The sequence below is a fragment of the Ursus maritimus genome, unplaced genomic scaffold (assembly GCF_017311325.1).
Source record: "Ursus maritimus isolate PB19 unplaced genomic scaffold, ASM1731132v1 scaffold_10, whole genome shotgun sequence".
Taxonomy (NCBI): Eukaryota; Metazoa; Chordata; class Mammalia; order Carnivora; family Ursidae; genus Ursus; species Ursus maritimus.
Genome location: NW_024423344.1, coordinates 36169826 through 36193284, shown reverse-complemented (window position 1 = coordinate 36193284; position 23459 = coordinate 36169826). Strand labels below are relative to the sequence as shown.

The window sequence follows — 23459 nt, the reverse complement described above, 5'->3', positions numbered from 1 at the left end:
AGAAAAGAAGTCGCAAAAGATGGTTTCCCCACCACACCTCCCTCCACTCTCACATTCTTTATGGCCTAAACCTCAAACATAAACTGCCTATGGGAAGACGTGGCTTAGGCTTGGAATCCTGGAAAAAAGTCATCTTCCCCCTCAACATTTTTTTTTTCTTTTTTTTTTTTTAAGTATGCTGGGAGTGGGGGGTTGAACTCACGACCCTGAGACCAAGACCTGAGCTGAGATCAAGAGTCAGACACTCAACCAACTGATACCCAGGCACCCCACTCCCCTTTAGCATATTTAAAATTTGTCTGAAAGCTTTTCATTAAGGTCAAGGGCAACCTTAGGGAGAAAACATAGAAACTGCAAAATAATGTTCTGAGAATGGAAGGAAAGAGAAAAGAACCCGAGCGAAACTACTATATTAATTAATGATTAATTTACTTGCATTTTTTGCCATTCTATTTCTCCCAAATTAATAGATAACTAAAAGCAATTATTAAGACTTCAGTCTCGAACTCCAGATGACAGTGCCTTTCTCAAGGGCACCGATTTGTCTTAGAACAAAAAAGATGTAAATTCAATGTATCCAGGATTAACTGTCTTCTAACTACAGGCCTACAATCTTTCTTACCTGATCACAGATCAATCGGCTCTCCATTCTTCCTTTCCACTCTCAAATTACCAAATGCTAAAAATGGTATTATCCAAGACTTAGTAAATATAATAATAATACACACCATGTGAGCATTTATTTTTGGCCTCTTTCGGGAGAACTTGAAGACTCCTCTCTATATTCCTTTAATCTACCTCCAAAGGGGATTACTGCTTTGATGTTAGTCACTTTTCCTGCAAAGAACAGTTGCACTTATCAGACCTATCCAAGATTGCTGCCTAATTTGGGGTTCTATAATCCAGAAACTTGCTAAGTGTGCTTCCCAGATGACCAGAATCAATATCCCATGGAAACTTGTCCAAAATACAGATTCTTGGGCTCTAGCCTACTTCAATGGAATCAGAAACTGGGAGAGTCAGGAGGTAGAAGGGGAGGGGCTGGCCATCTGTGTTTTACCCAAGTTTCACTGTGATTCTGGTGTACAATGAAGTCTGAGAACTACTACCACAACCAACAACAGAGATGTACAGAAACTAGGGAGAACTCTGAGAACAATGAAGTTGAATGAAAAATTTGAGACAGAATAAACAAAGGAATCAAGATAACTAGGTTTAGCAAAAAGAAACCTGTGGCAATGACATTTACAAGTCCTCAAGTATATGAAGAATGATTCCCAAGGGAAAGTAAGCAGATGTTCTCCATTTCCCCTGAGGGAAGATCAAGAAGACATTATGGACTTTAAGTTGCAGCATAAGAAATTTAGATTAAAATATAATTAAAGTTTGCTGACACAGAGTGTTGTTAAACATTAAAATGAATTGCTGAGGAGTTTACAGGACCTCTTCTCTGAGTATCTATCTCAAAAACGAGAGTAGATTAGAAATTCTCATGGTTTTTTCTAGCAAAATATGACCAACATTGACATAAACAGATTAATATTCAGAAAATGTGAGAAATGTTGTTACATTATAGACCTTTTACAATTATCTAAAATTTAAAATATCTGATAGCTATTTTAAATACCGAAGTGTTAAAATGGTAAGATTATTTATCCAAAAACAAAATATGCACACTGAAAGTATTTATTTAAATTGTAGACAACGATGTTCTTTAATAATTCAAAAAGTGAACAATAGCACATAAAATTCTTGGCTGACAAAATTCACATGTATTTTCAAATAAAAAGAAGAAATTGAATATAAAAAAAAAAGAAATGAAAGACTGAGTAGTTGTCATCTAAAAATTATATCCCTGGATTTTAAAAAGATGACTGAAAAAATTCATAACATGAATATACATATGTATGCTTGAAATTATCTAATATATATGACATATATAATACACATATTATCATATTATGTATATTATGCTCCAATATATATATGTAGTACAAAATGAAAGCAATAACCAAACGCACAGCTTTGACAAATTGCTCCTAATATCCTCTCACAATCTTATAATTTTATATAAATAAGTTCATGAAATAAACATGGAAATAGGTAACTAAAATTAAAAGGGACAAAAAGGTCCTTGTCCTGTATTCCAGCAATATCTGGTAAGTCTCACATGTAAGTGTGCCATAATTATAGTTCCTGAAACCAACATTTTTTTTTTAATGTTGAAAAGTCACCAAAAGTTTAAAAGTTCAAGTCAATAATTTTCCATTTGTATAGGAAGTCACTATAAGGATAACTCTGTGATCCATTCACTTCTAAAATATTTTGCAGTTGCAGTCTTTATTGACAAAAAATAATTCCAGTAATTTAGTAAATTCGTATTTATTGTAGTTAGCATAATTTAGGAAGTTAATTTTTTTCTTTACCTTTTCTACCTTTCCACCATTGATGTCACTGGGGAGGAATTTCTTGCCAATTGTCCTTAAGTCTGTCTAAAATAAAAATATTATTATTAAAATCTAATTATAGAGAAAAGTAAATCTAAATCTAATCTCACTCATAAACAAAAGATGAAATTACTTAAGGCCTGTAGAATAAAATTTAAATCAGTATCTTTTAGCTGATTATGAGATCTATGCATATAATCGATCTTTTCAAATAACATAGTCCCACACATATGCTGCTTAAGTTGAACAGTAATGTTTAAGGCCTTAATTCTGGTTATATTCCTTTTGATAACTTAACTTACTAAATCTTCTCTATTAAAACCTAATACTTGATTTTAAACTGTAGCCTTACTAAAAAAATTAATGCCCCAAACCCAAACCAAGTGACTACTTTTAAGTACATAAACAGAATACATTTTTGATAACTGAATCCTACATAACATTCATATAAAGAGTCATGAAAACACATGATTCTACTGGCTGTGATACCCGTAACAAAGCTATATAACATACAAATATCCTAGGGAATAATACCACTGCAGCAGCAAGGATAGGAAGACTATTGTAGTAAAGATCTATATCATTTGCTGAAATTACAGAAATCAAAGTTAGTGAACAAATGACTGACTATATGAAAGTGCAGAAGTACATATTTCTCAGCAAAGCAATCAAAACATAAAAAGGAAAACATTAAGAACTAAGATAAAGTTACAGCATTTCTGATATTAAAACAAAACTTCAACTATACAATTTACAAAAAAGCAGAACTTTCAAGGATATTGTCCTCTTTAGGAGTAAAAACTAAAGAAACGATAAGAAATTTGCTCAGAGGAAAATCAATACTCATGAAGAAGGCCTAATTAGTTAAGCTAAGAAATTTTCTCAATGACTGAGACTATGAGGTTAGACTGATAACTAAATTTATACTGTTCTGTTCTTCCTTAAAATATAACAAGAGCTTTTCATCTCCTTAAGAGCAAAATAAAAGAAAACAGATTTAGAGTGCATTTAATCACAAAAACTGTAAGGCAAAAATTCATGTTAGACTTAAGGGGAAAACACTGGATGATTAAAATTACTGTAACATAAAAGGAAGACATGGAGAGAAGTAGGATAGTCTTCTTTCATCACCTACAATAATAGAATGTCCTCTTATTTGAAATACCAGTACGTGGTCAGCTTAAGAAATGAGCATATAAATTATACAATCCCCACAGATCTTTTCAGTCTTTTACTACCATAATTCATTTTTTATTTCCTAATGTAATGCAAGGGTCACTCCTAAGCTAAAACTCACCAAGTGGAACTGCCAGGCAAACTAAGCCCCAAATCCAAAACACTTGTGTAACAATGTGTTAGCTTTATCATCTTTGCAGCCTCCATCCAATAACACAGTGAAAGAATGATAAAGCATACCTCGAGATGCATGCCTTTTCACTTTGAAAATACTAAGTAACAGATGGGAAAAAAATATTTTCTTATATTGACCTTCTGTATATTAGGGTTGTTTTATTCCTAATGTTAATACACATGAAGTACTTGGTACAATGAATTGCAAAGAGTAATAAGCACTTAATGAATGTTATCATGTTATTTTACTGAATATAAGATATACATTTTGTTATCATCTGAACATGAATAATCAAGTCAGTAATACAACAAACAGTTCATAAAAATAAAGGAATTATTCTGAAGTCACTCAAAGGCTGAAATATTTAAATATGTATGTAAAACAGAAAATATACAAATTTTATGATATACCACGGTCCCTCATTTCTAGTTTTTAGCAATAATTATGAAATTTAATTTAAACTAAACTAAACTAAACTAAAAATGGGGCATCAATATAACGTCAAAAAAGCACTATACTAAAATCCTAAACTCTAAGTCATTACAAACTGTAATTAACTAATAGGACCATGGACACTGCCCCATATTCTCTAAATCCAGCTAATTTATTCCTCTATAAAATGGAAAAAATATCACCAAGCCTATTTCATAAAGTTGTTATCAGGCTAAAGGGAGACAATATATTCAAAGTTTACATAACTTTCAAAGTGCTATACACACATATAATGAATATTATTTCATTATTCTTTTAGCAAGATGAAAATGACTTACCAAATCTTAAACATCATAAAATCAAAATCAATTTATAAGTTCTGCAAAGGCAATTTTATGATTCAGATGCCATTATATCAGTATCACTAGTAAAACTGGGTCCAAAAATACATTTATATCGGACATAAAAAATTATGCAGGAGAAATATTTAATCTATAAGTACACATGCACATGTGCACACATACAAAAGATTCCTGACTATTTATTTGATTAAGTTCAATGGAATAGCTATTTGGCAAATCATTTTATATTATACAGAATCTTAAAAGAAATTTTTAAAAATCTACTTTTAAATTTTTACTAATACATGGTATTCAGTAATTTAAGACCAAGCTATCACTTAATTTACCTCTGAATAATTCAGGTATTTGGGCCCAAAACTGCATGCTGGCTTTTAACGTCACTTCTTAATATTCTTACTCCCCATTCTACAGAGTAAAAAATTAAGAACCCTCCTTTCAACATAAAAATTTATACAGAAATGAGTTACATAGCAGCTGAGAGGCTGCTCTTTTTAGAAGGGTCTGCTTTTACAAGGTTGGCCCTAGGCTGGCATGTGGGAACTTGCACTTGAACCACTTCCTAACTGTAAATGTGGTTCACTGCTTAGACGATTTGTATAAACAATGTGATTTATGGTGAACACCTGCTTTGGGGGGAGGAGTCTTAGAACTGTTCATTTAGGCAGAGAGTACCTTTATAAGCAGACCAATAAATGCCTTGGGTGCTAGTCTCTAGGGGACTTCTGTGGGCAGAAACACTGTACAGTTACCCTTGCTTTTCAAAAGTTCATATTAGGCCACTTTGCTCTTACAAAAAAACCTACGTGAGTTTTCACTAACTGAAAGAAATTCGAAGATTTTCATTTTACTGGAAAAGGAGAAAAGCAGAAATAGTGTTCAGCCATTGTGTTACAGTGAGCCTTTATAGAAACAGAATACACCCCAAACAGCGAGAAGGGCACTGCCAAGCATCTTCCCTAGAACTATACTCAGCATCTCAGCATCAAGCTGCAACAGCTTTGAACTGTGTTGTGAGCATCTGTGCTTTCTCTTGATTTATTTCATGCATCCTTTAGCAAGATATGCCCTAAAGTATCAGAAAGACCTGAGAGGTTACTTTTTAGGCCTGGGAATGCTCTAAAATCTTTCCATATAAATTAATGGTAATTACTTCTTCATTTTACACCATTTTGGCTTACAAAAGTTTTCACAGGAATACCCTACACTTTTTTTTTTTTTAATTAAATTTAACTTTTTTGAGAGAGAGAGAGAGAGCACACACATGAGCTGGAGGGGAAGGTATGGAGGGATTGAAGGAGAAGGAGAAAGAGAATCCTAGGCAGGCTCCACACCCAGCGCCGAAATCAAGTCAGATGTTCAACTGACTGAGTCACCAGGAATGCTCTACTTTTGGATAGCGGTGCCCTAGGAATGCCCTAGGAATGCTCTACTTTTGGATAGCGGGGAAAACCTATACATATATTATTGCATTTTCATTGCTAGATAAAGGAATAAGTTCAGTGTGTCCCACACAGGAGGAGGGTGACACAAGAAAGCTTATGCATGGATTATTCTCCCAATATGTAATAAGTTATATATAATAAGAATCAATAATACAAGTCATTTTCAACTAGTGACTAATAGCCCCTAGTCTTTCAAAAGTTAAAAAAAAAATCAACAGAAATACTACAAATGTCTGACTTTATTTAAATGTGATAACCTTGAAAAGTAAATTATCTGTCTGGTGTAGACTTCATCCTAATTAAAACCATTTCTTTTTCCTATTGTATGGCACGATAGCTTGGATTGGAGTATTCAACTATGTATTTCAGAGAAAATTATAAAGACAAATTAATTCATAAAATAATGGTCCTTATGTACCTCTTACGTACATAGGACAAATACTTCATCTTGATTTATTTAAAGCTTCGCACCAAATTATAGCTAAGTATATAAATAAGAAAAAGAAGAGCAGAAGATTGTCACAAAATCTCTTCCTCGTCAACTTTAGAATTTTTTTTTTAATTAATGGAGTTCTTTCAATATTTTTTGAAAGCAGAAATCACTTATCAGGCTGCAAGTCAAAAAAAGTTAAAGTGTATAGGGAATATTTCCATTTGTAGTCATAGACAACATGCATAATTTCCAAAGCTTACTTTAAAAAATTTTAGTGTTTCATTAAAAACCTACATTCTTAGCTCAGAAACGATAAATGATCTTGTTAGTTTTACTAAATAAAATTCAAAGAAGCTGAAAAAATGACAGGATTCAAAACATAAATTTTATCTGTTTAAGTCCATTTAACTATATATAAATTAAAGTAATGTGAAAAGAAAAAGTATACAGCTATGTATTTATATTTTAAATGTTCTTATCAGTTGCTGCCATTTCTGCTTCACGTTATACCTATGTTGCAGTGATATGATGGATCTGTCATTCTCTTATTCATAAGAGAATAAGTAATTCTCTTATGGGTTTTGCTGACTACCTATCATAATGTATAAATTTAATTCAATAGATTAAATAATAAATTTAATAGAGTGTTACTATAAAGATAATATGAAAATACTTCCAATGGGGTAACTGCAAGGTTGAAAAAAGAATTTTCATTTACTTACACCTAAATTTCAAACAATTTTTATAACTCTTCAATAAAATCCAAAAGCCAATCCCAATTATGGAAAACATACAGCTATAGAGATAGGTGGAAGGAGAGAGACTGGAAAGAAATATATACACAACATAACTATAATTATGGACAGCCTTAATATCCTTATTTTACTTTTGTCTTGTGAAGTGTTCCACAATATACATTACTTTTATCAACAGGAAAAGTTATTTTGATACAACTGTCAAAAAGCTATAACCTAGCTGGAGTTCCTATGTTAATGAAGTGATTTGTTTTAATAAATATGATCAGTATTTTCTGCTATTATATATCTACTGTAAATGTTATGAAATTCTATAACTAATCACTGGGGGGAAATGGGAATTTTAATTGTGTTTTTTTTCCTTTTTTGTTGGATTCTGTATAATAGATGTTATAAGAAACATGTATTTCTAAAAATTGGGCTGATAAGAGATTACCGAATTCAACAAACATCACTGCAACTTAAAATACACAGTAAAAACAAAAGATGTCCTCCGTATTACTTAAGACCCAGTTTATTCTGTAAGACATTTTTCATGAAAGCTTCTAGATTTAAAATGTTTATAAGTTAATAAACAAAACCTACATTGAGAGCAATCAGGATGATGTCATTTATATTGACTTTGTCAGGAGAACTTGTGCAAGCTTCAATGCCTTCATCTGAAAGATACCTGTTAAAATAAAATAAATGGCTTAATATTTCCTAAAATCAAAATTAACCAAAATTATATTCTTAAGTCAACATGCAATTTTGTTCTGTACTAAAAAAGCTTCTACTATAAATACTAAGGAAAGAGCTCTGGATATTCCCTGTTTATTTATCATCTCTGATAGGACAGAATGAGCGATGCATATTTTCCCTCTTTTGTATCCTTAAAGGGATGTTGTGTCAATAAAATTATCCATATGCTTTCTGAGAAAAGCTATTTAAATATCAAAATACTTCTTAATGGATGTATGAGCTACTCTTACTATTATGCAAATATAATATCTGACTCAGTATTTGTTAATACAGAAGTTCTTAGAGACTTGAGATGTACTATAAAAATAGAACTAAAAACAACATAGATTTAAACTTAATCTCTGACAATTTCCTCTGTCCGCTACTTTCTCATATTATCTTCTCAAGTCCCCTTTCTTGGACGTAACATTCCTGAGAACACTTGAGTAAATATTACTGACTCAAAGTGACACAAAAATGGGCAACTTTTTAGCTTTTCCTGTTCTCTTTGCAGTTTTTTTTTTACTCATTATCGTAATGCCTTTTGATCTTTTATTCAGTCTAAACCAACCACACATTTGTTGCAGACAATAATTAATTTAAGAGTAAAAAGATTATTGAGTCCAGGGAGAGAATCATTTCTACCCACCATTCATGCCCAATTCAGACATTTTTAAATTCTTTGATAAATTCTAGAATTCAGGTATCATCCCCCCAAAAGTCCACCTGTACAAATGCCCATTAACATCTCACATCTTTTACCCTTTTTTAAAAGATTTTAAGTAATCTCTACATCCAATGTAGGGCTCAAACTCATGACCCCAACTGAGATCAAGAATCCCACACTCTACCAACTGAGTCAGCCAGGCACCCCCCCATTTCACACCTTTTATAATCAGTATCAACTCCTTTAACCAGAGGGCTGGTGCCAGCATTGCCGTTGTAGACATTCTCCCACTTAAAAGATACAGAAGTGTTGGTCTGACAGAACTAATTCAAGCTCATTCCCGATGGCCAGCAATTCCACCATCAATCCCCAACATCAGACAGATTCTAAGACGCTTACCAATGTAACCTCTACCTGGAGACAACAACCAAAGAACGTGTGCCTTTAAGAAACAGAGATTGAATAATTTCTCAAAAATGAAGGAGCAAATACAATGTAAATTGAAGAATGCAAAAGAACAATAAGAGATTAAAGTTGATAAGCCTAAGAACAAGACCAAAGCAAGAATGTATTTAAAAAAATTACACAGTATTGAGTTTAAGACCATGGCAGTGCTAAACTACAATGATAAAAGAAGGCAAGTAGTTAACCCGGTTACAGAGAACAAATAGAAGTGATAAGTATGTACATGAGTCAGTAAGAATGAATGGAGAGGAGACAGTAATAATAGTACATAAGAGACCAAGGAATACAAATGTCTACAGTCAGCATGGATAGTTAAAACACTGCTTAAATTCAAAATGGCTGTTAATTTCCTTATTATGTTGTTAAATTTTCATTGGTCCTAACCACTGACTATATGTCATTAATCATCTTACAAATTCAGGTTTAGAAATATTAAGTCCCTATTTGTGTGAAAAATACTATGTGAGTCAGTAATAAGATTAGTAAAATGATGAAAATTAAATACCTGCCTTCAAGGAGTTCACCACCTCATAAACAGCACAACACAATAAATATATAAACAGTTAACATGCAAGGCCAAAATAATTGTAAACGACACATTACAGGGGCTCAAAGTGGCTAGGGGATGGGAAAGAGTGCACAAAAGGGAACAGTATGAGCAACAACATAAAAGTAAAAAGGGTGAAGCGCATTTTAGAGGTAATAACCATGGAATACTCTGGCTGGAAAATGGAGAAGAAATGAGATAGGAGTACAGGTTGAGATGGATTTCTAGAAAGCAACAGTACACAAAAAGATATTACCTTAAATGCTGATTGAGTAATTACAAAAACACAACTTTCAAAATTCCTACACAATGTGGAAATAGTATGCAATGACTAATAAAATACTTTGTTCTTCTAGAAAGGCAAGTCTTTAAAATATAAAAGATCATAGGAAGTGAGATGATCTGAAATAAATCTTTAAAATAATCAAAATTTACCTCTTCAGTTCTACAGACGAGGAAAAGAAGGCCCAAAGATGTTAACAGAGCTTCCCAAAAATAGAAACTTAAATGACACAAGTTAAAACAAGAATACCTCCTGACTCCCAGTTCATCAGTCTTTTCATTACAACATACAACTTTTATTTAACAACAATTGCTAATGTGAGAAAAACGATCTTCTCACAAACATAAGCCAGTATCTGTGCAAATCAATTTCCGGATTCCCTAGTCAATTTTATCAACATACACAAAAAGGGACAACCAGGGAAACTCAGATCAGTGAGCTCCACAATATATTAAAGAAGAATATATCTAGGGGCACCTGGGTGGCACAGTCGGTTAAGCTGACTCTTGGTTTCAGCTCAGGTCCTAATCTCATGGTCATTAGATTGAGTCCCGCCTCTGGCTCCAAGCTCAACCTAGAGTCTGCTTAAGATACTCTCTCCCTCTTCCTCTGCCCCTTGCCCCCAAGTGCTCGCTCGCTCTCTCTCTCCCAAATAAATCTTAGAAAAAAAAAAGTCTAGTTTCATAGGGAAAGATCAGAGAACTAATATTAATAGAGATTCAAATATTATAAAAACAATAAAAATACCTATCACTACATAATATAAAAAGGGAAACTCCAACAAAAATTATAAAGGAAGAAGCCATAAAGGGGTGGAAATTTGACTTTATACATGTGTAAGTCAAATATCATGTGATTTCTTTCAAATAATGCCTCTAAAAGGCCTCCTGAATATAACAAATTCTAAAATGTGGCTCAGTCTCAATATCCACATCTTACAAGTCTCCCTTACTCAGCCTTCACATTTTGAAAAATCAAAGGATTTAGCCTTACAGCTATACTCCTATCAAGGAACAGGAGACCCATTCATAGCTCTCCCCAGTAACAGCTTGGTGATCCTTCTGTAAATACTGTACCATTTTCACTGAAGGACTGAATCTAAATTAACCATTAACTTGGGACTTAGAAATTCATCCTTTTGTTTTTGTAAACATTTAAAACTCCAACACTATCAATGAATAAAACAAAAAGTAATAAAACAAATAATAAAAGTCAAATTCCCAAATTGGCTTCAAGATGCATCACAGTAATACAGTAACTGAAAGAACAAAACACAAAATTCAGCAGCCTTAATGTGAGAAATTTTGGGAAAGAAAAGAACTGAAAAATTGGAGCAAGCGTGCCAGATCTGATCCCTGTACACATCTGCACGATGGACCTGGAGGGAAGAGAATTAGAATCAGTTCCCATGTACCATCTCTGAGCACGTAACACCCAAAGGCATATAGACCTTAAAGAAGAAACAAACCCCAGAGAGCTCTTGTTTACTAAAACAGCAAAAGCACACATTTTTCCATTCTAGTGAAGATTTTGGAACAGTAATGTTATAAAATCAGTCATTACTATCCTGTACTAAAAATACATTGAAATACATTTTATTGACAAGCAAGGCACTAAAGGGCTAAATTTCTTCATGATACAGAATAGACTAACATTTCTCAATAATTTTAACTTCAAATAATGCCATTTTAAATCACAGTTTAATAAGTACTCAAATTAAAAAAGAGATTTTGAAATTGCTTTTTTATAAGTAGAAGATATTAAAATTCCATCTTACTCAGAGTCACTTAATTTGTAATCCTGAGCAACTCTTTTCACTTTAGGAGTAAAAGCTCCAGAATTAATTATTATCCACCAATTTGGGGGAGAGGGATTTCCTATTGCAAGTAACAAATATATTCAATGAGAAGGGTCACAGCCTAAGTGCTACCACCAGAACCATCTTCATTTCATGTTCAAAAGTCACCTGGGCAAATAGAAAAAACACACCCAAACTAAAACTCAAAAATCTCAATTGATAGAAAACTGTGATAAAACAAAAATTATTATTTTAATCTCATTTATTTGATTGAGATAGTGGATCGCCATTAACACCTCTTACTACCAATAAGGGAAAAAGACAGCCAATTTCCCTTTCATTCATTCCTCTGAAAGCAGGTAAAATCTTTGAGTCTAATAATTTGCTGGCTATGATGGACACATAATGAGGAGGACAAAGACAAACTGAAGACTACATGCCTGATCAAAAGGGAGCGGCCTTAACTTACCTCCAGTAGACTGTCTATGGGAGGAGAGGTAAAGCAGACAATGCAGGTAGTGTCAGATCTTCTCATTTTTAGCTTTTAGTTTTTTATAAAGCAATATATAAGCCAAACAAAACAGAGTTCAGCCTGCATGTGGAACACACCCTTTGTATTTACTAATCATATTAGTTCATAAAATTATCTGCTTATTTGTTCCTGTATACTTCAAAGTTGTCTCTTTCAAATGCAAGTTTGTACCAAAGTGTCTCTCAAATGATATAATATTCATGGCTGACTTCCTGTTCAAGCAAAAGAGTAAAAGAACTGTCTTTTGGGTCACTTTGTATGACTTTTGGGAGCCAATGAACACAACTATGTAGGTAACAAATGCTTTTATCAGAGTTGTCTATATCGGACAAAAAAGTGTCAAATCATTTCATTTGGCATAAATATTTTACAAACTGGACATATATGGAATTCATTCTTACTTTAGATTTCCAGACTACATATTTTTTTTAGGGAAGAGGAATGTTCTAATTAATTGGCCAGAAACACTAAAAAGTAAACATTAGTTTTCTTCCCCTTCACCCACCTCACCCATTCAAGCAGTCTGAACTAAGACCTGAATTCCTGAAGTATCAAAGACAGAATCTATTACTGCACATAAAAATTAAATTGATGACATAAGAAAATTCTTTAAAATGCCAATATGAAAACATTCTTCCCAAATGGATAGGAATAAAATCAAAAAATAATGGACATAACTGGACAATGACAGGCATACAGTGGTCTTAACTGCCTCTGAATAAAACCCAAATCAAATAGCCTCGTATGGTTTTTGTGGGGTCTCTGATCTATATATGATTATTTGCTACCACATTGAGTTTATTGGCCCAAATATGTAATCTAATTATCAAAATGGAAATTTTAACAAATGAATTCCTGCTTAGACACAAAGAAAATAAAGATAACTAACTTCCAATTACCCAAGCTCATATGGGGAAAGAAGAGAATAAAACTTGAGATAATAAAAAAATCAATTATATTCAAAGGTATCTTTGTTCCTGTCAAATATGGAAGTTGGCAACCTACTGCAAATTCTCAAAACATTAGGGGGAAAAAATGTATATATATGTATTTTTTTTAAGTTAACTCTACACCTAGCACGGAGTTTGAACTCGTAACCCCAAGATCAAGTTGCATGCTCTACCAACTGAGCCAGCTAGATGCCCCGTCAACATATTAAAAAATATTTTACAAAATTGTCTGAATAAGGATCTCTCAATTATTCTCTCAGCCTATCCTTTTTCCATCACCATTGTATAAGTGGACTGTAACACGTTTGCCAAAAAATTCAGTTTTTGCTATTATTCTTATACCCCAAAGACACTGAAATAATAACTTGCTAATTCCCTCCTCTGGGGCAAGAGAAAATGACTTATAAATTCCTATTTATGAATATAATTGGGGAAAATACAATGCAGTCATACCTTATTTTATTGTACTTCGCCATACTGTGTTTTGCAGATATTGCACTTTTTATAAATTGAAGGTTTGTGGCAACCCTGTGTTGAGCAAGTCTATTGGTGTCATTTTTCCAATAGCATTTGTGTACTTCATATCTGTTGTCACACTTCGGTAATTCTCATATTTCAAACTTTTTAAAAAATATATTTTATTTATTTAGTTGAGAGATAGAGAGTGAGCGAGTGAGAGAGCACAAGCAGGGGAAGTGGCAGACAGAGAGGGAGAAGCAGGCCCCCCGCTGAGCAGGGATCTCGACATGGGGCTTGATCCCAGGACCCCAGGATCATGACCTGAGCCAACGACAGCCGCTTAACCAACTGAGCCACCCAGGGGTCCCAATAGTTCAAACTTCTTCATCATTATCATACTCGTTATGATGATATGTGATCAATGATCTTTGATGTTACTATTGTAATTGTTTTGGGGTGCCATGAATCACACCTGTATAAGAAGGTGAACTTAATAAATGTGTAGTGTTCTGATGGCTCCACCAACCACTGCTCACTTGTCTCTCTCCCCTCTCCTTAGGCCTTCCTATTCTCTGAGACACAATATTGAAATTAAGTCAATTAATAACCTCACATTAGCCTCTCAGTGTTCAAGCAAAAGAAGAATCACCCATCTCTCACTTTAAATCAAAAGCTAAACATGGTTAAACTTAGTGGGGAAGGCATGTAGAAAGCTGAGACAGGCTGAAAGCTATACCACTGCACCAGTTAGCAAAGTTGTAAATTTAAAGAAACAGTTGTTAAAGGAAATTAAAAGTGCTATTCAAGTGAACACACAAATGATAAGAAAGTGACACAGCCTTATTGCTGATACAAAGAAAGTTTTCATGTTTGGACAAAAGATCAAACCAGTCACAACATTCTCTTAAGCCAAAGCCTAATCCAGAGCAAGGCCCAAACTCTATTCAATTCTAGGAAGACTGAGAGAGGTGAGAAGCTGCAGAACTAGCCTGAACCTAGCAGAGGTTGGTTCATGAGGTTTAAGGAAAGAAGCCATCTCCATAACATTAAAGTGCAAGGGGAAGCACCACGTACTGATATAGGAGATGCAGCATAAGATCTAGCTAAAATCATTAACAAAGGTGGCTACACCAAGCAATAGATTTTCAATGTAGATGGAACAACTTTCTATTGGAAGAAGATGCCATCTAGGACTTCCATAGCTAGAAGGAGAAGTCCATGACTGGCTTCAAAGTTTCAAGGGACAGGTTGACTCTCTTTTTAGGGACAAATGCAGCTGGTGATTTTAACTTGAAGCCAATGCTCATTTACCATTCTGAAAATCCTAGGGCCCTTAAGAATTACACTAAATCTACTCTGCATGTGTTCTATAAATAAAACCACAAAGCCTGGATGATAGCAAACCCATTTACAACACGGTTTACTGAATATTTTCAGCCCAATGTTGAAACTTACTGCTCAGTAAAAAAGATTCCTTTCAAATTACTACTAATTGACAGTGCACCTGGTCACTAAGATCTCTGATGGAGATGTACAACAAGATTAATGTTGTTTTCATGCCTACTAACATAATATCCATTCTGTATACATTCTGCAGTCACGGAATAATTTAGACTTTCAAGTTTGTTATTTAAGAAATAAATTTGAAAAAAAAGAAAAAGAAATACAATTTGTAAAGCTATAGCTGCTATAGATAGTGATTCCTCTGATGGATCTGGGCAAAGTAAATTGAAGACCTCCTGGAAAGGACTCACCATTCTAGATGCCATTAAAAACATTCCTGATTCATGGGGCACCTGGGTGGCTCAGTTGTTAAGCATCTGCCTTCGGCTCAGGTAATGATTCCAGGGTCCTGGGATCAAGCCCCACATCAGGCTCCCTGCTCAGCAGGAAGCCTGCTTCTCCCTCTCCCACTCCCCCTGCTTGTGTGCCCTCTCTTGCTGTGTCTCTCTCTGTCAAATAAATAAAATCTTAAAAAAACAAAACAAAACATTCCTGATTCATGAAACGGGTCAAAATACCAACATTCACAGGAGTATGGAAGAGGTTGATTCCAACCCTCTTGGATGACTTTGAGGGGTTCAAGATTTCAGTGGAAAAAGTAACTGCAGATGTGGTAGAAATAGCAAGAAAAATAGAATTAGCAGTGGAGCCTGAAGATGGGACTGAATTGCTGCAATTTCATGATAAAACTTGTACAGATGATGGGTTGACTTTTATGGATGAGCAAAGAAAGTGGTTTCTTGAGATGGAATCTGTTCCTGGTAACAATACTGTGAAGATTATTGAAACAAAGGATTTAGAATATTACATAAACTTAGTTGACAAAGCAGCAGCAGGTTTGAGAGTTTTGACTCCAGTTTTGAAAGAAGTTCTGCTATGGGTAAGATGCTATCAAACAGCATCACATGCTACAGAGAAATTGTGACAGAAAGTCAATCAATGAGGCAAACTTCATTGCTGTCTCATTTTAAAAATTAATACAGCCACCCCAATCTTCAGCAACCACACCTTGATCAGTCAACAGCCATCAACATGTAGGCAAGACCCTCCACCAGCAAAAAGATCACAACTCGCTTAAGGTCAGATGACAGCATTTTTTTAGCAATAAAGTATTTTTAAATTATGCATATTTTTTAGATACAATGCTATTGTACACCTAATAGATTATAATGAAAGACAACTTTTATATGCACTAGGAAACCAAAAAATTAGTTTGAATTGCTTTATTGTGATATTTGTTTTACTGTGGTGACATGAAACCAAACCCACAATATCTCTGAGGTATGCCTGTATTTAACCATACTGAATAACAAGATTAGTAAGATAATAAAGCTAATAAAAATTGGCATAAAACTTGCTTCAGGTCATTTGGTACTGATGAAATCAATATATTCAGTATAGTTTATAGATACAGTTGGGGTAAAAAAATCACTGATGAGAATACAAATTGATATGCTCACAGTAAGTTGAATGAACCCATGGGATTCTGTCTAAATCCCTATTAAGCACAGTAATTAGGAGGACCAAAACACTACTAAAGATAAATCAGAAGAGGACATACTATGACACACAAAAGATAAAAATGAAAAAAAGAGGTCTTTTATTGCATTTCCATTAACAACCAAGTATTTCTTCTATCACTACCATTTTGTTTCTTTAAGTAAAGTGGCCATCTACTATGCCAAAATAACTACTACTGAATTCTTGGAATTTTTATTCCAACAATTACAATAAGGAGCTGAAACAACACTAGCTTAAAATTTAATTTTCTCTATGGTTTATCTATGAATGTATCTGACGAATAAAGTTATATATTATTTAAAGTACCTCTAAGTACAATCACTTGCTGTTGATCTTAATCAATATAGTAAATTATTTTTAATACAAAATTTATCTTATCCAGAAATAAACTTTTTTTAAAAGTACATTAATTTTTCAGTTTTTAGTTTTTATGATTTCTTTACATACACAAATGTACGCTATTTCCATTTGGCAAATTTATGGCATTAAATTTCTTCCACATATACATATTTACACACACTCACACCTCAGAAAATCTATTGTAATTTCTACATTAATTTTTCAAATTGTTATAGTATCAAAATAGAAATACCAGAAGCAAAGATGCCATCATAAAAACCTTAACATTTTAAATGCAAGTTCTTCATAAAATTAACTAGCACAAAAACTGAAGGGATGAATATGCAAAAACTAAAAAAAGAAAATTTACTTAGTACTACAGAAGCATTTTTCCCCCTAAACAGACAACTTCTAGATATGTGAAGCATTATGAAAAGCCCTGATACATACCATGATCAATACCCTACTACTCAAACATTTCAGTGGCCAGACAAAAATTTTTTGACCCAACATTAAACACTGAAAGATGGAAATTAGAAAAAATTATAAGGAAAATCCTTTGAAAAGTTATATCTAGTTTAAACACGTGAAAGTGTTTAACAAAACAAAACAAAGCTACATTTACTTTTGTTAGGCACTTCCTTTAAAATACTGAAGATTAGCAAATTCTGAAGGCTGTACTACTTGAAAACACCACTAGGTGACAACCTTGCTTCACAAAGTAAAATATCATACTATTACTGAAAGGTAAGCCTCCAAAGATGTACTAAACTAGCTTTAAAATAAAGGATCTGACATTTACTGGCTTTTAAGGAATAGGAGAGATATCAAAGAAAATACAATAGACTATTATAATTCTAAAATTTGTGTTTGCTATAAAGATCACTCAGGGTTTAAAAACAAACTCATTTAGTAAGCATTTAAGAGAAAGCTGATAAGAAAAAAAATTCAATATCAAAAGATAATTTTCTTTTGTATTGTCTCCTATGTGCATCCTTAGGAAATAGAGACTTATAAAAAGTACATATAAATTATTACAGAAATAGGCTTTTTTTTGCTGTGGAGTAGTCACAAAGAGTATTTTCAACATTATTTCAATAGTTGCTTTTCTCTGACATCAAAATAAATAAGCATGACAATTTTAAGATAATAACCATAAGAAGACAGGTAACAATAAATTACAAACTTCTATTTTTTTTATAACCCATTTTCGGATATTAAAATATTTTCCTTATACATAAACCAACCTATGATGATATTAACCCAGAATGCTTATTTGGTATAAAAAAATTTGAACAGCTGAAGCAAGTAAAATTTTCTAAGTGATTCTTGTGAAATCCCATAATAGCTATATTACAAAGAATAGTGGCAATGGGAACCCATCTATGTTATTATTCATTTTTGCTAACCAAGCCTTCACATAAATTTAAAAGTATAAAATGAAGACTGTATATTTTTACCTCCATTGGAGGCTACAATTTATATCCTTCCTCTAATTCAACATTTTCATACTTTAATTCAGAAGCAGAGCTGAGGTTATGTTTTAGAAACTCATATCTTAAAATGTAAGAGTATTTGATAGTTCTGTCATCTTTTCCTCAGCACAAAGGTGATGATAGCTCTCAAACTATACGTCAGGTGGAAAGCCTCACTTCAGGCCTAATGCCCTGTGCACTGACTACCACAACAGGGCATGAGTACCTGCAGCGTCCATGTCAAGGGCCTCCCAGGATTAACCACTGGAGACTGCATACTCACTTAGGTTGTATAAGAAATCTTATTTAAAAACATAAGATATCATAGCAAAAATGAGAAGCCATTTCTATGAAAAGCTTGGAGAGACTGTCATGTGATTTTTACTGTTTAGTAAGGCAGAACTAGAAGCTCATCTCAGCCTCATCCTTGAATACATGTGGAATCCCAGGCAGTTTAACCTTTTTGCACCTCTGTTTCTTTTCCTAAAGAAAAAAAAAAACGGAGATCATACTGAAAATATTGATCTACATAGTTATTCTCAAGAATAAATGAGACAGCATGAAAAACCTAGCATATGCTTGGTATAAAGTATATGCTAAATAAATACTCATTTTCTTCCTTCTTAAACATTGTACCCTTGGTGTTTGTTCTGGAAAATATTTTCAAAACATGATACTCAAAGATGTCTTCTGGGTTCTTAGAAGAAAGAAAAACAATAAGAATTGCCAAACAATAAAGGGAATTTTCCTCAAAGCTACAACTAACAGGTGTGTGTGTGTATGTTTCTTTATAGGAAGCCTGAACTACATATTTCTAACATTCTTACTGACAAGGAGTTCATTGAGAATAGAAGATAAGTGTCAGCAAGATGGAAGGAATTTCATTATTTAATTTGTGGATATCTTCCAATTTTACATACAGATAAATGTATACGCTTTGTAACAATAAGAAAATAAGTTATTCCATGAGACTGTGCAACTATTTCTGCCCAAAGCAGAATCTCCAATGCAAAATACACTGCCATCATTTTTGCCCAATCTAGCATTTACGTCAAAATTTAAAACAATTAATGATAAGAAATAGCTGGTGAGTAATAAGCTTAAAATTCTTTAGCACAGAATTACAGTTGTAATAACTAATTTTAAAATTAGACATTTTATAATTTACTTATAATTTATTTAAACTAATGCCATTTATTTAAAACTTTAAAAATGAAAATCTACTTCAATTATCATAAGCAATATGGCAAATACCTACTTGTTGTAGTATACATAATCATATATTTTACCATCTGATAGTATAATAATCTTCCATAAATTAAAATGAAAGTGAAAAAGGCCTAAAATAAAAAAGAGCAGTCACTTAAATATGCTACCAAATTAATATTAAACAAATAAATGACTTATTTGTCAAAACAATGAAACAGCCCCTATACATATATGTGTGTGTGTGTGTGTGTGTGTGTGTATATATATATATATGCCTCGTGTGTGTGTGTGTATAAGATATATATACATATATATATGTAAATATCTTAGCCCATAAGATATATATATCTTGGTTAATAAATATGGATTCTAAATTTTCATTTCTTTAAAATGCATCTTATATACAAAATGTTTTGTGTTGATAAAATTTTTGAAATTGAAATGCTGCAAATAAATTAAGACATTTTAATTTTTACCTTAGAAGACATCATTTAAATATATCCCCATATCTCTTCATAGTGGGCTGAATGGGGATTCCCAAATGTGATAATCTCTGGAACTGGTGAATATGTTAATTTATTTAGAAAAATGGTCCTAAGAGATATACTTAAGCATCTTGAGATGATTATCCAAGTAGGCCCTAAATCCGGGAACAAGAATCTTTATAGGAGAGAAGCAGGGGAGTTCTGAGACAGAAACACGAAGGGAAGAGAAACAAAGAAGAGAAGGCCAGGAGAAGATGGAAGCAGAATGGAGCGATGAGGTCTCAAAGCAAGGATCGCCAACAACCCGCAGAAGTGGGAGAGAGTCAAGTAACTGAGCTGGTTTGCAGACATGCAAAAGCACATATTTCTGTTGTTTTAAGTCACCCAGTTCGTGGTAATTTGTTGTAGCAGCCACAGCAAACTAATATACCTACCATGAATTTAAGTAATTATTTGGGAAGTACTGATTCAATTCAATAAGAATAATTTTTTGAAAAGTAATCCTTTAGATTAGAATCTACAGAGAAGTACATTTTCTATTCAAATTCAATGCCTTGATGCATTAACTATTCTTGAATAAATTCCTTAGGTGAACTTGATTGTTTTTTAAATCTATAAATAACAAAATACAAACTGTAGAGAGGTTTAATAAAAAGCTGAAAGTTTTTCCCCAATTCTCCTTCTAAAAAATAAACAATATTAATAATATTAGACCTTGTATATCCTTGTGTATATATCCATACACATAAATTGGAGTGGAATTTAAAAGAAAATATTTGCTTATAAAAACAATCATTGTACATAAAAGTGTTTTACAGTAAATCTTTTCATTTAAGAATATGTAATAGCCAACTTTCATTTCAAGCACATGGATTTCCCCATCTCATCCTTTTCAACAGATGTAAAGTATTCCCTTCCACGTAGGCGCTATACCAAAATTTATTTTAACTATTCAGGTTGTTTCTAATTTTATATAAACAATACTTCCTTGAGTATATTTGTAGATACACAATAGAGGACAAATATTAATATTTTTATAAGAGATATTTCTAAAAGTGGTGCTGCTGTATGATATTATATTTATTAGAACAGAGAAAAAGAACTTTAAACTTTGAAATTATGAAATATTTTATGCTTCTGGAAATATTTAAATGTTTTAATAAAAATGTTTGTAAATAATTCCTAATTTTAAGAAATCTTACTTGGTGAACAAATATCCCTAAAGAGTTTTAAAATTAACAAAGCACTCTCAATGAATAAGAATTTTGGTAAACAATATGATCCCTCCCCAACCTGTCTCAGAGTCTTGTGTGTGAAAGTTTATATACTTGACTCCTGGGATTCCCACACCTATTAGGGTGTGTGTGTGTGTGTGTGTGTGTGTGTGTGTGTGTGTTAAAAAGACAGGAATTAATATATGTTCTTTAAAGTGCCAGTTCTGAGTATAATGGAGTAAGAACCTACTGGATGTGTGATGACACCTTCTGCCCCCTGCAGAAAATACCCAAAAAGCTCAAAAAAATACAAAAATCAACTCCAGCTACAGCAAAGTGAGCAGAAAATATTGACGGGGAATGTATGCTCACTTGGATGTGGAAGACCAGGAGCTACAAGTTACTTGTGATATCTGGTGCTTTAAGTCCAGGACAGAGTACAGTCCAAATGGCAGACCAGAAGGAGGTGTGCACAAGGACATATTGACAATCTTTATGCTCTGGGGAACAGAAAAAGGAAGTAAAGAAACCAAGAGCACTGAAGAGTGGGGGGTAATCTGGTAAGGGAAAGACTCAAAGAGGGGATCTGCAGACTCTGTCTACCCACCTCTCTGACAATTTCAGAATGACCCACGTGCAGAACACTCACAGCAATCCAGCTAAAGACAAAAGATTTGAAAGGAGAATGAAATTGCTGCACAAATTAAGACTCTGCAGTTCATGCCAGCAAAAAAAGGTGCCATCTACAATTTAGGAAACAATATCATCAGTGAAAAGCAACAGAACCAAAATCTCCACCACTTAACAATTGGTAATACCGAGAATACAATCCAAAATTACCCAAAAGACAAAGAACTGAAAAATGAAACACATTCTCTAGAAAAAAGAAAATCAATCAAATTTGAACCAGATGTTGGAACTAAAAGACAAGAATATTTAAATAAATGTTGTAACTATTAATAATTAAGAAAAAATGTCTTCAATACATTAAATCTTAGCAGAGAGATGATGTTTCAGCTGAGAGACAGAAACATTTAAAAAATCAAGTGAAAATTCTAGAATGGAAAATTATTTCTGAAATAAAATGAAGTTAACAGCAGGATGTACATAGTGGAAAGAGTAAGTGAATTATAAGATAGTTGTTGCAACATTTCTATATTTTATATAAAGTAGTACATTATTAACAGTAAATACACTATGAAAAATTAAAGATATTATATAATAAAATCCTAGGAAAACCTCTATAAAAATAATGCAAAAGAGAAACAATAGCATATGTCTACACAAAAATGTATACATGAATGTTCAAAGCATCAGTATTTATAACTGCAATAACTGTAAGTAACCCACCCATCAACTGGTGAACGGACTCTTAAAATTGTAATATATTTATACCACAATAAGAAGAAACAAAACAGAAGCGCTGGGTGGCGCAGTCGTTATGTGGCTGCCTTCAGCTCAGGGCGTGATCCTGGCGTTATGGGATCGAGCCCCACATCAGGCTCCTCCACTAGGAGCCTGCTTCTTCCTCTCCCACTCCCCCTGCCTGTGTTCCCTCTCTTGCTGCCTGTCTCTGTCAAATAAATAAATAAAATCTTTAAAAATAAATAAATAAATAAAAATAAAAATACACACAATGGTGTGAGTGAATCTCAAAACCATGATCCCAAGTGAAAGAAGGCAGACATACAAAAGACTACACACAGCATGTGATTCCATTTAGATAAAATTTTAGAAAAAACAAAACTATCTGACAGAAAGTAGATCAGAGTTTGCCTTGGGTTGGGGTGAGGAAGGCTGTCAAATACAAAGGAGTTGGAGGGTGAGAAATCCATTTACACAACTAAGTATGTTACCAAATCCATCAAACTGTACTTTTAAAATTGGCGAATTTAATTGCATGTAAACAATACCCTAGTAAACATAAAAAAGGAGAGAAACAGAAGAGAGGAATCAGAATTTCAGAGAAGTTAGCTAATTTACTAATGATACATAGAAAGTGGCAACAATGGACAAAACAAAAGCCTTTGAATCCTTAGTACAGAGCTGCCTTACAGCTTTTTTTACTGA

General features: G+C 33.2%; 1 protein-coding gene across 4 annotated transcripts in view; it reads right to left on the bottom strand.

The window, feature by feature from the left end:
* Positions 1-23459, bottom strand: part of TDRD3 (tudor domain containing 3) — a 163835-nt gene that overhangs the window by 101407 nt on the left and 38969 nt on the right. For 3 of the 4 annotated variants that reach the window (XM_040623391.1, XM_040623397.1, XM_040623395.1), the window contains exons 2-3: positions 7808-7892; positions 2427-2492 (exon numbers count right to left, since the gene is read on the bottom strand). In XM_040623391.1, coding sequence (XP_040479325.1) covers positions 2427-2492; positions 7808-7892 — 151 coding nt within the window. The remainder of the gene's footprint in view (positions 1-2426; positions 2493-7807; positions 7893-23459) is intronic. The other variant, XM_040623393.1, reaches the window with a different exon arrangement.